At 43.8% G+C, this 15,511-nt stretch overlaps 1 protein-coding gene across 1 annotated transcript in view; it reads right to left on the bottom strand.

The window, feature by feature from the left end:
* Positions 1-15,511, bottom strand: part of LOC117517415 (cilia- and flagella-associated protein 54-like) — a 133,783-nt gene that overhangs the window by 36,186 nt on the left and 82,086 nt on the right. Inside the window, exons 41-48 of the mRNA XM_034178419.1 lie at positions 9,422-9,509; positions 9,037-9,207; positions 7,270-7,336; positions 6,936-7,121; positions 6,772-6,858; positions 6,577-6,696; positions 2,303-2,350; positions 1,968-2,109 (exon numbers count right to left, since the gene is read on the bottom strand). Coding sequence (XP_034034310.1) covers positions 1,968-2,109; positions 2,303-2,350; positions 6,577-6,696; positions 6,772-6,858; positions 6,936-7,121; positions 7,270-7,336; positions 9,037-9,207; positions 9,422-9,509 — 909 coding nt within the window. The remainder of the gene's footprint in view (positions 1-1,967; positions 2,110-2,302; positions 2,351-6,576; positions 6,697-6,771; positions 6,859-6,935; positions 7,122-7,269; positions 7,337-9,036; positions 9,208-9,421; positions 9,510-15,511) is intronic.

The following is a 15,511-nucleotide window of genomic DNA, read 5'->3' as shown; positions in this document are numbered from 1 at the left end:
GACACCATTAGTGAAAGTAACTGTACGTATGGAGTGTTGGCTCATTACATGTCATGAATGTGTTAAGGCTACTTATGTATTAAGGGGAGGTGATGGTCTAGTGGTTAAGCGTTGGGCTTGAGACCAGAAGATCCCCGGTTCAAATCCCAGCCTGACCAGAAAATCACTAAGTGCTCTTAAGGCAATGTCCTTAATCCCCTAGTTGCTTCAGGTGTGTAGTGAGTACCTTGTATGGCAGCTCCCTCGCATCGGGGTGAATGTAAGCCATTATTTGTAAAGCCCTTCGAGTGTCTGATGTGGATGGAAAAGCGCTGTATAAATGCAGTCCATTTACCATACAATGTACTCATTTTATTCAGCCACATCATATGTGCTGACCATAGACTGTGTGGGTCTGATGGGTTTAAAACAGTCCAACATGGCAGTGGAAGGATGTAGCCATGGGGGAATCTGTTGCTATGGGGTGTTCTATTGTGTCGCCTCTTGATACTATATTTTCTTTGACCTAGTACAAAAGATAGTGAGCCGTGGCCTTATGTCACTGGTTAAAGTCCAAGACTCAGAACCATATAATATGACTGGAAGCACTAGGACCCTTAAGAATTGGACCTTTGTTCTACAGAGGTACCAGCACTGACAAACACCTCTGTCCAGTGACTTCATGATTTCATTAGCTCTTCACAGGTGTTTCTCTATCTCAAAGGCTGAAGACCCAGAGACATGCATGTGCATTGTCAAGATAAGTACATCAGGATCAGATCAGGAAGTTGTTGAAAGCCTTGGTTCTTAGTCTTGATCAAGACATTTGCAAACCCAGATACTCCAACTTCTCAGTCAGCTTCTCAAGTGCTACAGTCACTAATTCTGCAAAGATCACAGCATCACCTGCAAACTCAAGGCTGGTAAAACTTTCTTCACAAAGACATCTAAGCTGCTGAACTTCACAATCCTACCCAACAACACCCAATCCATACCAGCACTGAACAGAGTAGGAGCCAGAACACATCCATTATGAACACGCCAGCTATAATTTCCAGCACCCACTGGGGATCTTATGAGTTTTCAGGATATCCGACAGAACAGCATAGTCAACCGAATAAACCAGATTGAGACTAACACCACAGACTGCAACAAAGCACTGCCAAAATTTGCTACTGAGTTCAATGAATACTCGCAAAGTTTAGTTTGCACTCTATGGCTCTCTTTTGCTCCAGTCACTGAATGGTAAGTAACCAGGTCTGAAACCTGTTCAGAATGAGCCTTGTATGTACCTTTCCCAGCACAGAGAGCAGTGTAATATCCTAATAGTTGTAGCAGCCCAGGTGATCACCCTTTCCATTCCAGACAGGGATGGAGTGAGAAATGGAAGTCTTCCAGTCTTCTTCCAGTCAGTCGGGATAACACTTCCCTCCCAGGTTGAAACAAAGATTGTTTGCAATGCCAGGAGAGTGACTAAAACCCAAACATCCTAATAAATTGGAAGACTTGTACCAAACAGTACATTTGAAACCAGATTTCCTAAAAAATTCCTAAAGTCTTGACTTAATTTTGGGTCAGGTCATTGTTTGTGAGACCAACTTTCAAGTGTAGTTTCCATCAAATTGCTAACAAAATGTATGTTGTGTCATGCTTTCAATATTTATTGTATAAATTAGTGATGAAAAAATCTGGGAAATCCCAGCGATAGATACACTGGGTTTTAAATGAACATCCCGCATAGCAGTACACTTCAAACATGAATACAAAATAACACTGAAATTAAAATAAAAATTAGTTTTTGACTTCACTGTGAGTTTCAAAAATTATTTTTTCTTTAAGTAGGCAAAAAACACAGATCTACTTCACTTTTGGCACTTCATTTTCATGTCTAGCCCTCTTATTACTTAGAACAAACAGTTATCTGGTTGTGAAGGATGAACAATATGATAATGAGAGCATAAAGAAGAAAAACACTCTTGCTTACAAACCTGGCATTGGAATTCCATGTACAGTGCTACACAGAGCCAAGATTAGTTTTACACGAGCCAGGTTGCATCTCTGACACAGTGTGGATCCATACAGTGATTGCACATCTGGAGCAAAGTTGCAGTTCACCAGATCATCCAAAGCCTAACAACAATCAACATACATATACACACAAACGGAGAATTCCAATCTATTAAACATCTTCTGTGAAAGAAAACCTTTGTAATTTAGTCAGAGAGAGATACATATTCATGATATATATTTTTATTCAATTCCTAATCTGTATTTCAGAGCATTGTAACCATTACTGGCAGTTCTGCAGAAAATTTAAACATACCTCAATATTGTCCTGGAGAGATTTGCTACTGCAGAATCTCCTCATTGGCTGCATATTAAAAAGAATGTTTCAGAACAAAAACTTATTTTTGTTTATCACATTGATTACAGAATATCCGTTCACTGAATGTCATCAGAATCAAGATACAAGTTTTGATATTTAAGCAGATTAAGACATAAGACACAAAGAGAGACAGACAGAACAAAAAAGTGTAAAATACAATACTACACATAAGATTTAAGCACATTTAATGCTCCCAAAACTTTAAAAATAATGAAAAGTGGCTAAATATAGTAAGTCCCTTCGGCTGCTCCCTTGTTTGGACTCATGGTTGCCACAGCAAATCCAAGGTGGATCTGTATGTTGAATTGGTATAGGTTTTACGCCGGATGCCTTCCTGACGCAACTCCACATTACATAGAGAAATGTGGCAGGGGTGGGATTTGAACCAAGAACCTTCTGCACTGAAACCAAGCACATTAAACACTTGGCCACCACCCTTGCATGAAAGCTGGCTAAATATATAATATTAATAAATAAATATAAATAAGTAAAATGTGTACATAAAATCTAAAAATACAGAATTTAATTTAATTTATTTCTATAACAGCAAATCTCCCCCTCTAGCTGCCACCTTAACGTGGTGGGGGAGTTTGCGTACCCAGATGATCCTAGGAGCTATGTTGTTGGGGGCTTTGTGCTCCCTGTAGGGCCTCTCAAGGCAAACAGGTCCTAGGTGACGGGTCAGACTAAGGGCAGTTCAGAACCTCCATGACCAGTAAAAAATCAAGGACCGAGACGTCGCCCAGTATGGCGGAGCTGGGGCCCCACCCTTGAGCCAGGCCTGGAGTTGGGGCTCGCGCGCGAGCGCCTGGCGGTCGGGCCTTAGCCCATGGGGCCCGGCCGGGCTCAGCCTGAAAGAACGATGTGGGCCCACCCTCCTGTGGGTTCACCACCTGCAGAGGGGGCCATGGGGGTCAGGAGCAGAGAGGATTGGGTGGCGGTCGAGGGCGGGTGGCCCGGCGGCCCGGTCCATGCTCACAGCCCCTGGCTGTTGGGACGTGGAATGTCACCTCGCTAGGGGGGAAGGAGCCTGAGCTTGTGCGGGAGGTTGAGAGATACCGACTAGAGATAGTCGGGCTCACCTCCATGCACAGCTTGGGCTCTGGTACCCAACTCCTGGAGAGGGGCTGGACGCTTCATTTTTCTGGCGTTGCCCACAGGGAGAGGCGGAGAGCTGGTTTCGCATTGCTTATTGCTCCCCAGCTCAGTCGCCATGTATTGGAGTTCACTCCGATGAACGAGAGGGTCGCGTCCCTACGCCTTCGGGTCGGGGACAGGTCTATCACCGTTGTCTCGGCCTACGGGCCGAGCAGCACTGCAGAGTACCCGACCTTCCTGGAGTCCCTGGGAGGGGTACTAGATAGCGCTCCGACTGGGGACTCCATTGTTCTCCTGGGGGATTTCAATGCCCATGTGGACGGCGACAGTGAGACCTGGAGGGGGGTGATCGGGAAGCACAGCCTCCCCGATCTGAACCCGAGTGGTGTTCAGTTGTTGGACTTCTGTGCTAGTCACAGTTTGTCCATCACGAACACCATGTTCGAGCACAAGGGTGTCCATAAGTGCACGTGGCACCAGGACACCCTGAGCCGGAGGTCAATGATTGACTTTGTAGTCGTACCATCTGACCTTCGGCCATGTGTCTCGGACACTCGAGTGAAGAGAGGAGCAGAGCTGTCGACCGATCACCACCTGGTGGTGAGTTGGATCCGCTGGGAGGGGAGGAAGCCGGTCAGACCTGGCAGGCCCAAACGTACCGTGAGGGTCTGCTGGGAACGACTGGCGGAACCCTCTGTCAGCGACGTCTTCAACTCCCACCTCCGGGAGAGCTTCTCCCAGATCCCGGGGGAGGTTGGAGACATGGAGTCCGAGTGGACCATGTTCTCCACCTCCACTGTTGATGCGGACGCTCGTAGCTGTGGTTGCAAGGTGTCTGGTGCCTGTCGTGGCGGCAATCCCCGAACCCGGTGGTGGACACTGGAAGTAAGGGATGCAGTCAAGCTGAAGAAGGAGTCCTACTTATCTTTGCTGGTAGATGGGACCCCAGAGGCAGCTGACAGGTACCGGCAGGCCAAGCATGCCGCAGCCCGTGCGGTCACAGGGGCAAAAAATTCGGGTCTGGGACGAGTTCGGGGAGGCTATGGAGGAGGACTATCGGTCAGCCTCGAAGAGATTCTGGCAAACCGTCCGACGCCTCAGGAGGTGGAAGCAGCTCTCCACCAGCACTGTCTATGGTGCGGGTGGGGAGCTGTTAACCCTGACTGGGGATGTTGTCGGGCGGTGGACTTCGAGGATCTCCTCAATCCCATCGTCACGTCTTCCGAAGAGGAAGCAGAGACTGGGGACTCAGAGGCGGACTCATCCATTACCCAGGCCGAAATCACCGAGGTGGTTAGAAAGCGCCTCAGTGGCAAGGCTCCTGGGGTGGATGAAATCCGTTCTGAGTACCTAAAGTCTCTGGATGTTGCGGTACTGTCTTGGCTGACACGCCTCTGCAACATCGCGTGGCGATCGGGGACAGTGCCTCTGGATTGGCAGACTGGGGTGGTGGTCCCTCTGTTGAAGAAGGAGGACCGGAGGGTGTGTTCCAACTATAGGGGGATCACACTCCTCAGCCTCCCCGGTAAGGTCTATTCCAGAGTACTGGAGAGGAGAATTCGACCAATGGTCGAACCTCGGATTCAGGAGGAGCAGTGTGGTTTTTGTTCTGGTCGCGGCACACTGAACCAGCTCTACACGCTCCATCGGGTGCTCGAGGGTTCATGGGAGTTCGCCCAACCAGTCCACATGTGTTTTGTGGATCTGGAGAAGGCGTTCGACTGTGTCCCTCGGGCACCCTGTGGGGAGTGCTCCGGTAGTACGGGGTCCGGGGTCCTTTGCTAAGGGCTATCCGGTCACTGTACGACCGCAGCAGGAGCTTGGTTCGCATTGCCAGTAGTAAGTCAAACCTGTTTCCAGTGCACGTTGGCCTCCGCCAGGGCTGCCCTTTGTCACCGGTTCTGTTCATTATTTTTATGGACAGAATTTCTAGGCACAGCCAGGGTGTAGAGGGGGTCTGGTTTGGGAACCACAGAATCTAATCTCTGCTGTTTGCGGACGATGTGGTTCTGTTGGCTTCGTCAAATCAGGACCTTCAGCGTGCACTGGGGCGGTTTGCAGCCGAGTGTGAAGCGTCCGGGATGAAAATCAGCACCTCCAAATCCGTGGCCATGGTTCTCGACCGGAAAAAGGTGCTTTGCCCTCTTCAGGTCGGTGGAGTGTCCTTGCCTCAAGTGGAGGAGTTTAAGTATCTCGGGGTCTTGTTCACGAGTGAGGGACGGATGGAGCGTGAGATCGATAGACGGATTGGTGCAGCATCTGCAGTGATGCGGTTGCTGTATCGGACCGTTGTGGTGAAGAGAGAGCTGAGTAGGGGGGCAAAGCTCTCGATTTACCGATCGATCTACGTTCCGATCCTCATCTATGGTCATGAGATTTGGCTCATGACCGAAAGAACGAGATCGCGAATACAAGCGGCCGAGATGAGTTTCCTCCGCAGGGTGGCTGGGCGCTCCCTTAGAGATAGGGTGAGGAGCTGGGTCACTCGGAAGGAGCTCGGAGTCGAGCCGCTGCTCCTCCACGTCAAAAGGAGTCAGTTGAGGTGGCTCGGGCATCTTTTCTTTGCCCCCTGGACGCCTCGCTGGAGAGGTGTTCCGGGCACGTCCCATTGGGAGGAGGCCCCAGGGAAGACCCAGGACACGCTGGAGGGACTACATCTCTCAGCTGGCTTGGGAACGCCTTGGGGTTCCCCCGGAGGAGCTGGGGGAGGTGTGTGTGGATCGGGAGGTCTGGGCGGCTTTGCTTGAGCTGCTGTCCCCGCGACCCGAGTCCGGATAAAGCGGAAGAAAATGGATGGATGGATGGATGGATTGTGATACCATCAGAAAAATCTACTACATTTTGTGTGGGTATGACCATGATGTAATAGATTAGATCATTTGATGTGATGCCATCATGAACTGAGGTGAGACTGCATTGTCTCAATCAGTCACTTTGAATAATCAGCATGACCCTGTTGGTCCCTGCTCTAACAGTTTAATGGATGTCATCCAAGTCTAACAGGCACCATTTCAGACAAAGAGCAAAGCAGAAGTTAATTATTTAGAATGACTCACCCACTGTAATATTAGCTTTAACAGCATATAAACAAATAGCATATCATGTGTTCATACCGGAAGATCATCTTTACAGATGTTGTGACCATGAGCTAGAGGGATATCTGTTCCTTGTGTCAGTTCAAGTATCTCCTTTACAGCTTGAGTGAAGAGACTCAGCTCAGTCAGAACAAGTACCTACAGACAACACCAGCACACATTAAAAACTGCAACCAGAACAGGATGAAGGCATATAAGAAAACTAAAATGCACCTTCAGTATTTTGCTCTCAACACTGCGTTGTAGGTCTCGGCACACAGTCCCCACCAAATGTTGGTAAAGGGCCAGTATAGGCAGTAGCTAAAACAGAGGCATAACTGATCTTGAGCAGCACAGTTCACAATAAAGGACAAAGTGCTCTAACTGTGTGTATGTACCGTGATGTAGTAGCCTGTAGAGAAAAGCCAGTGGCAGATAAAGTTAAGGTTGGCTATGGTGGTACCAAGATGAACCCTGTGGGGTTCTGAGAACAGGTCAACTTCAGGAAGTAGTTCATCTCCTATCCTGTATGAGGCGTATTGGAGGTCGGACTGTGGTTGAGCCAAAGAGCAACACAGCACACACTACAAATACAGGACAAACACAAATAATGCACATGCATAAGAGCAAACGTACCTGCTACTACCATTTTCCCAACAGCGCATTCTGTTAGAAACATAAATGCATTTTTGAATAGAAATATGAGATACTGTTATTTCCTACAACCATTACCTTAAAGAGGTAGGCAGACAAAAGACAGCATTTGGTCCGCTGGTTGGTATCAGAAATTAAGATATACCTGTAAGTCAAAACAAGTCCCTGATAAATCTATAATTAAACACATACCGTATTTTCCAGAGTACAAGTCACACCGGAGTATAAGTCGCACTTCATGCAAGAAAAAGCAAAATGGATTAAATCGCTGTATTATTCATTTATAAGGCACACATGGTGTAAATGAGCATAACTAACAAGCTAATTAATGTCACTGGAAGGGCACAAAATGAGTAAACTGCTCATGTGAGATGAACGTACTACACAATGAAACATTCGAAACCCGGTGTATCACTTATATATTTACAAAAAAAACACTGCTTTAGCCATCAGAAGCTAAGAGCTAATTAATGTTTTTTTATTACAAACACAAAGTGCTGCTTTAACCCACTGAACAGACAATCACGTGAGGTAAACGAAGAACATAAATTAATTATAATTTAAACTCCTTTTTTAGTACATTTATATATAAAAAAAAAAACACCATTCATTTTCTTATTAAAAGAGCTATCCTTGTAAGTAATTAAGTCCCTTTGACTGCTCTGTTTTTTTTCCAGTCAGGGTCACCACAGCAGATCTGAGGTGGAGCCAGATGTTCAGCTTGCAAGTTTTACACTGGATGCCATTCTGACGCAACTCCACATTACATGGAGAACTGTGACAGAGGTGGGGTTTGAAATGCGAGCCTGCTGCACTCAAACCAAGTGCACTAACCACTTGGCTGCAAACCCTGCTGCCCTTGTATTTTCAAGTAAGTCCAAATAAGGTTTCTTCCACATAGTGAAAAAAAGTCCATCTTCATTCAAAAGTGTGGTCTTCCAGTAAAGAAACATGTTACAGTATTTCTTTCTTTCTTTTTTTGTGATCTTATTCTGGTGGTTCCGAAGTCCCCTCGATGAAGCAAAACATCTTGGGACAGATTTTATGCCACACTTTGGGTGAGAAGCGAATTTATAAGCCTGTGCTGTGGCTGGGGGAGCAGTCGCCCCGTTGCCTCACCTCTCCCGCCGGCTGAAGACAAGGACTGGCTCATGGCTCACAAAACTGGTTCATGGCTCTTCCCAGCTACGGACCTGCCAGGACCCTGTTTTGTGATCAGAGGCCAGACTGTTTTATTCAAATCTCTTTCCAGAGCAGAATCAGCTATTTGGGATTTTTTCTCTTTCTCATTTAACAGTGGATTATCAAATGGACATTTTGAGCACAGTACTGACCTCTTGTGGATTACTTTCTATGTGGAACATTTTCCAAAGTGACAGAGCAGTCCAACACAAACTTACAGTAAGTTCAGTTTTAAATCAGCTCACAGTGCATTTATCTGTTTTCTGTTCATGTTGTTGCTCTGCTGTGGAAATGAATGTCTGTTTTCTGGCTTCTTCCAATGTAAGAAATACATCTGCATGTTCAGACAGGTTGTAAAAATAGCATTGTGGAGAAATTCCATGTGCACGTTCATGGCGGCAGTAAAACAGCATTCTGCAACAGACAGCAGAGTCAGCAAACATTAGGATCCAAAATTCGACAGACTCTCAAAAAATTAAGAGTTTCGGGGTGAAGTGTGCCGTCTCCTCTGTGTACATCCTACGAAAATCCGAGCCATCTCTTTCAAATGAAAGCTCTGAAGCTTCGTTATTGGATGTAGCATCTTTCGTTTTAGTCTGTCTTATACTCCAGAAAATATAGCATATGCTTACAGAGCACACATTCAACCTTAGTCAAACCTACTGTGCGATTTTAGCAGTGATGCCAGCAGCCTGCAGACAGCCCCAAATGCCACAAATTTTCACCGTCTGATGGAATGAGTCACTCCCAAATGACACCCCATCCCATTTCTCCAGCACATTAGAGCTCTTTAATGCACAGTCTACTGCTTTACACCAGTTTGAATGTGCTTTCCTGGGAATAAACCATACAATAATAAAATTATTTTTAAACTGTGAGAAAAATCACAATACTCGATTGTTAATCTTTGCATTTTTTGCAGTGTAATCGTGGGTATATACATACAGCACAAAATACTATAATTATAGAATTACTTCAAAACACACAAACTGTCTCTCACACACACACACACACACACAGTGGTGATGACATAATGCAGATTTCTCACCTTTTGTTTCCGAGACAGTACTGCAGGTTTCCCATGTCATGTAGTGCCTGAACTCCAAGGGAGTCATGCTGGTTGGCCAGGAGATATTCTAAACAAACGTCAGGTGGAAATTGGGGAGGCAAAGAAGTGAGGCATTTGTACACATTTCTCCTTCTGTCATTTGCTGTGTTGGCACCAGAATATGTATGCTCAGAAAAGTGATATATTATCACTGCCTAGCTGTCTTATGCACAACATTAAGTGTGTGTTGCTGCAAATTACATGGCCATGGCACTGACAGCAAACATTATAAAACACACACGTGACAGGCACCAGCTCTGATGGATATTCCTGCAGTCATCATGCCAACTGCCTGCTCTTTCAAAACATGTAACATCTGTCGCATACTGCTGTGTGATAAAACTGTATTTTCAAGCATCCTTTATTGTGACCAGGACAAGGTACAAGTGTGCAATAATCATGCTGTTTAAAAAGCATCTTGACATGTCACATCTCCCAGGTGGATGGATTATGTTGGCAAAGGTGACATGCTCCCTAACACAGATTTTAACAAATGACATGTATTTTTATTGTGTACACATAAGAAGTGTTAGATCTTTAACTTCAACCCATGAAAAATGGGAACAAAAACAAAAGTTGCATTTAAAGTTGCATCTGCGTTTGTTGTTTGCGACTTTGTTGGTGTTGAACCTCTACTGGTGGTTGGCTCTCACTGCGGTATTGTATCACTTCCTGTTCCGGAGCACAGCGGTGTTTTGCTGTATCTGTTAGCTGTTTAATCTGCGCAGTTAGATTGATCTAGTTAACTAGATAACGATTTGTTTCACAGTGTAATCTTCACGTGCCTTAACTAAAGCACTCCCTCTGCTGAATCACCTCTAAATTATTTACACATTATTCACTTTGCGTGTTTTTAGGAATCCGCTAGCTTAGCGCAGCTACTAGCTCTTAGCTAGTTTAGCATGGCGGCTTCTCCTGTCTCTCCCGCACTTTTCTGCTCTGGGTGTGAAATGTTTAGTTATTCCTCGGCCTCCTTTAGCAGTAATGGTACTTGTAATAAGTGTAGCTTATTCGTAGCTTTGGAGGCCAGGCTGGGCGAATTGGAGACTCGGCTCCGCACCTTGGAAAATCCTACAGCTAGCCAGGCCCCTGTAGTCGGTGCGGACCAAGGTAGCTTAGCCGCCGTTAGTTCCCTCCCGGCAGATCCCGAGCAGCCGGGAAAGCAGGCCGACTGGGTGACTGTGAGGAGGAAGTGTAGTCACCGCCAACCCGTTAACATTTCTAACCGTTTTTCCCCACTCAGCGACGCACCCGCTGAGGATCAAACTTTGGTTATTGGCGACTCTGTTTTGAGAAATGTGAAGTTAGCGACACCAGCAACCATAGTCAATTGTCTTCCGGGGGCCAGAGCAGGCGACATTGAAGGAAATTTGAAATTGCTGGCTAAGGCTAAGCGTAAATTTGGTAAGACTGTAATTCACGTCGGCAGTAATGACACCCGGTTACGCCAATCGGAGGTCACTAAAATTAACATTGAATCGGTGTGTAACTTTGCAAAAACAATGTCGGACTCTGTAGTTTTCTCTGGGACCCTCCCCAAACAGACAGGAAGTGACATGTTTAGCCGCATGTTCTCCTTGAATTGCTGGCTGTCTGAGTGGTGTCCAAAAAATGAGGTGGGCTTCATAGATAATTGACAAAGCATCTGGGGAAAACCTGGTCTTGTTAGGAGAGACGGCATCCATCCCACTTTGGATGGAGCAGCTCTCATTTCTAGAAATCTGGCCAATTTTCTTAAATCCTCCAAACCGTGACTATCCAGGGTTGGGACCAGGAAGCAGAGTTGTAGTCTTACACACCTCTCTGCAGCTTCTCTCCAACTGCCATCCCCTCATTACCCCATCCCCGTAGAGACAATGCCCGTAGAGACCACCAATAACCAGCAAAAATCTATTTAAGCATAAAAATTCAAAAAGAAAAAATAATATAGCACCTTCAACTGCACCACAGACTAAAACAGTTAAATGTGGTCTATTAAACATTAGAACTCTCTCTTCTATGTCCCTGTTAGTAAATGATATAATTGATTTATTCTGCCTTACAGAAACCTGGTTACAGCAGGATGAATATGTTAGTTTAAATGAGTCAACACCCCCGAGTCACACTAACTGCCAGAATGCTCGTAGCACGGGGAGGCGGAGGATTAGCAGCAATCTTCCACTCCAGCTTATTAATTAATCAAAAACCCAGACAGAGCTTTAATTCATTTGAAAGCTTGTCTCTTAGTCTTGTCCATCCAAATTGGAAGTCCCAAAAACCAGTTTTATTTGTTGTTATCTATCGTCCTCCTGGTCGTTACTGTGAGTTTCTCTGTGAATTTTCTGACCTTTTGTCTGACTTAGTACTTAGCTCAGATAAGATAATTATAGTGGGCGATTTTAACATCCACACAGATGCCGAGAACAACAGCCTCAACACTGCATTTAATCTATTGTTAGACTCGATTGGCTTTGCTCAAAATGTAAATAAGTCCACCCACCACTTTAATCATACCTTAGATCTTGTTCTGACTTCTGGTATGGAAATTGAAGATTTAACAGTATTCCCTGAAAACCCCCTTCTGTCATTTCTTAATAACATTTACATTTACTCTGATGGACTACCCAGTAGTGGGGAATACGTTTCATTACAGTAGAAGTCTTTCAGAAAGCGCTGTAACTAGGTTTAAGGATATGATTCCTTCTTTATGTTCTCCAATGCCATATACCAACAAAGGGCAGAGTAGCTACCTAAACTCTGTGAGTGAGATAGATTATCTCGTCAATAGTTTTATATCCTCATTGAGGACAATTTTGGATGCTGTAGCTCCTCTGAAAAAGAGAACCTTAAATCAGAAGTGCCTGACTCCGTGGTATAACTCACAAACTTGCAGCTTAAAGCAGATAACCCGTAAGTTGGAGAGAAAATGGCGTCTCACTAATTTAGAAGATCTTCACTTAGCCTGGAAAAAGAGTCTGTTGCTCTATAAAAAAGCCCTCCGTAAAGCTAGGACATCTTACTACTCATCACTAATTGAAGAAAATAAGAACAACCCCAGGTTTCTTTTCAGCACTGTAGCCAGGCTGACAAAGAGTCAGAGCTCTATTGAGCCGAGTATTCCTTTAACTTTTACTAGTAATGACTTCATGACTTTCTTTGCTAATAAAATGTTAACTATTAGAGAAAAAATTACTCATAACCATCCCAAAGACATATCGTTCTCTTTGGCTGCTTTCAGTGATGCCGGTATTTGGTTAGACTCTTTCTCTCCGATTGTTCTGTCTTGAGTTATTTTCATTAGTTACTTCCTCCAAACCATCAACATGTCTATTAGACCCCATTCCTACCAGGCTGCTCAAGGAAGCCCTACCATTAATTAATGCTTCAATCTTAAATACAAACCCTGGCAAAAATTATGGAATCACCGGCCTCGGAGGATGTTCATTCAGTTGTTTAATTTTGTAGAAAAAAGCAGATCACAGACATGACACAAAACTAAAGTAATTTCAAATGGCAACTTTGTGGCTTTAAGAAACACTATAAGAAATCAAGAAAAAAAGATTGTTGCAGTCAGTAACAGTTACTAATTTAGACCAAGCAGAGGAAAAAAATATGGACTCACTCAATTCTGAGGAATAAATTATGGAATCACCCTGTAAATTTTCATCCCCAAAACTAACACCTGCATCAAATCACATCTGCTCGTTAGTCTGCATCTAAAAAGGAACGATAACACCTTGGAGAGCTGTTGCACCAAGTGGACTGACATGAATCATGGCTCCAACACGAGAGATGTCAATTGAAACAAAGGAGAGGATTATCAAACTCTTAAAAGAGGGTAAATCATCACACAGTGTTGCAAAAGATGTTGGTTGTTCACAGTCAGCTGTGTCTAAACTCTGGACCAAATACAAACAACATGGGAAGGTTGTTAAAGGCAAACATACTGGTAGACCAAGGAAGACATCAAACCATCAAGACAGAAAACTTAAAGCAATATGTCTCAAAATATGAAAATGCACAACAAAACAAATGAGGAACGAATGAGAGGAAACTGGCGTCAACATCTCTGACCGAACTGTAAGAAACCGCCTAAAGGAAATGGGATTTACATACAGAAAAGCTAAACGAAAGCCATCATTAACACCTAAACAGAAAAAAACAAGGTTACAATGGGCTAAGGAAAAGCAATCGTGGACTGTGGATGACTGGATGAAAGTCATATTCAGTGATGAATCTCAAATCTGCATTGGGCAAGATGATGATGCTGGAACTTTTGTTTGGTGCCGTTCCAATGAGATTTATAAAGATGACTGCCTGAAGAGAACATGTAAATTTCCACAGTCATTGATGATATGGGGCTGCATGTCAGGTAAAGGCACTGGGGAGATGGCTGTCATTACATCATCAATAAATGCACAAGTTTACGTTGATATTTTGGACACTTTTCTGATGTTTGGGGATGATGAAATCATTTTTCAAGATGATAATGCATCTTGCCATAGAGCAAAAACTGTGAAAACATTCCTTGCAAAAAGACACATAGGGTCAATGTCATGACATAGGGTCAATGTTAACCAGCAGATGTGATATGATGCAGGTGTTAGTTTTGGTGATGAAAATTTACAGGGTGATTCCATAATTTATTCCTCAGAATTGAGTGAGTCCATATTTTTTTCCTCTGCTTGGTCTAAAAAAGTAACCGTTACTGACTGCAACAATCTTTTTTCTTGATTTCTTATAGTGTTTCTTAAAGCCAGAAAGTTGCCATTTCAAATGACTTTAGTTTTGTGTCATGTCTGTGATCTGCTTTTTTTCTACAAAATTAAACAATAGAATGAACATCCTCTGAGGCCGGTGATTCCATAATTTTTGCCAGGGTTTGTATGATCAATCTGTCTTTATTAGTTGGCTATGTACCACAGGCTTTTAAGGTCGCAGTAATTAAACCATTACTTAAAAAGCCATCACTTGACCCAGCTATCTTAGCTAATTATAGGCCAATCTCCAACCTTCCTTTTCTCTTAAAAATTCTTGAAAGGGTAGTTGTAAAACAGCTAACTGATCATCTGCAGAGGAATGGTCTATTTGAAGAGTTTCAGTCAGGGTTTAGAATTCATCATAGTACAGAAACAGCATTAGTGAAGGTTACAAATGATCTTCTTATGGCCTCAGACAGTGGACTCATCTCTGTGCTTGTTCTGTTAGACCTCAGTGCTGCTTTTGATACTGTTGACCATAAAACTTTATTACAGAGATTAGAGCATGCCATAGGTATTAAAGGCACTGCACTGCGGTGGTTTGAATCATATTTATCGAATAGATTACAATTTGTTCATGTAAATGGGGAATCTTCTTCACAGACTAAGGTTAATTATGGAGTTCCACAAGGTTCTGTGCTAGGACCAATTAGACAGCATTGCTTAAATTTTCATTGTTACGCAGATGATACCCAGCTTTATCTATCCATGAAGCCAGAGGACACACACCAATTAGCTAAACTGCAGGATTGTCTTACAGACATAAAGACATGGATGACCTCTAATTTCCTGCTTTTAAACTCAGATAAAACTGAAGTTATTGTACTTGGCCCCACAAATATTAGAAACATGGTGTCTAACCAGATCCTTACTCTGGATGGCATTACCCTGACCTCTAGTAATACTGTGAGAAATCTTGGAGTCATTTTTGATCAGGATATGTCATTCAAAGCGCATATTAAACAAATATGTAGGACTGCTTTTTTGCATTTGCGCAATATCTCTAAAATTAGAAAGGTCTTGTCTCAGAGTGATGCTGAAAAACTAATTCATGCATTTATTTCCTCTAGGCTGGATTATTGTAATTCATTATTATCAGGTTGTCCTAAAAGTTCCCTAAAAAGCCTTCAGTTAATTCAAAATGCTGCAGCTAGAGTACTGACAGGGACTAGAAGGAGAGAGCATATCTCACCCATATTGGCCTCTTTTCATTGGCTTCCTGTTAATTCTAGAATAGAATTTAAAATTCTTCTTCTTACTTATAAGGTTTTGAATAATCAGGTCCCATCTT

The sequence above is a fragment of the Thalassophryne amazonica genome, chromosome 9 (assembly GCF_902500255.1).
Source record: "Thalassophryne amazonica chromosome 9, fThaAma1.1, whole genome shotgun sequence".
Lineage (NCBI taxonomy): Eukaryota > Metazoa > Chordata > Actinopteri > Batrachoidiformes > Batrachoididae > Thalassophryne > Thalassophryne amazonica.
This window is presented reverse-complemented; position numbering and strand designations above follow the sequence as displayed.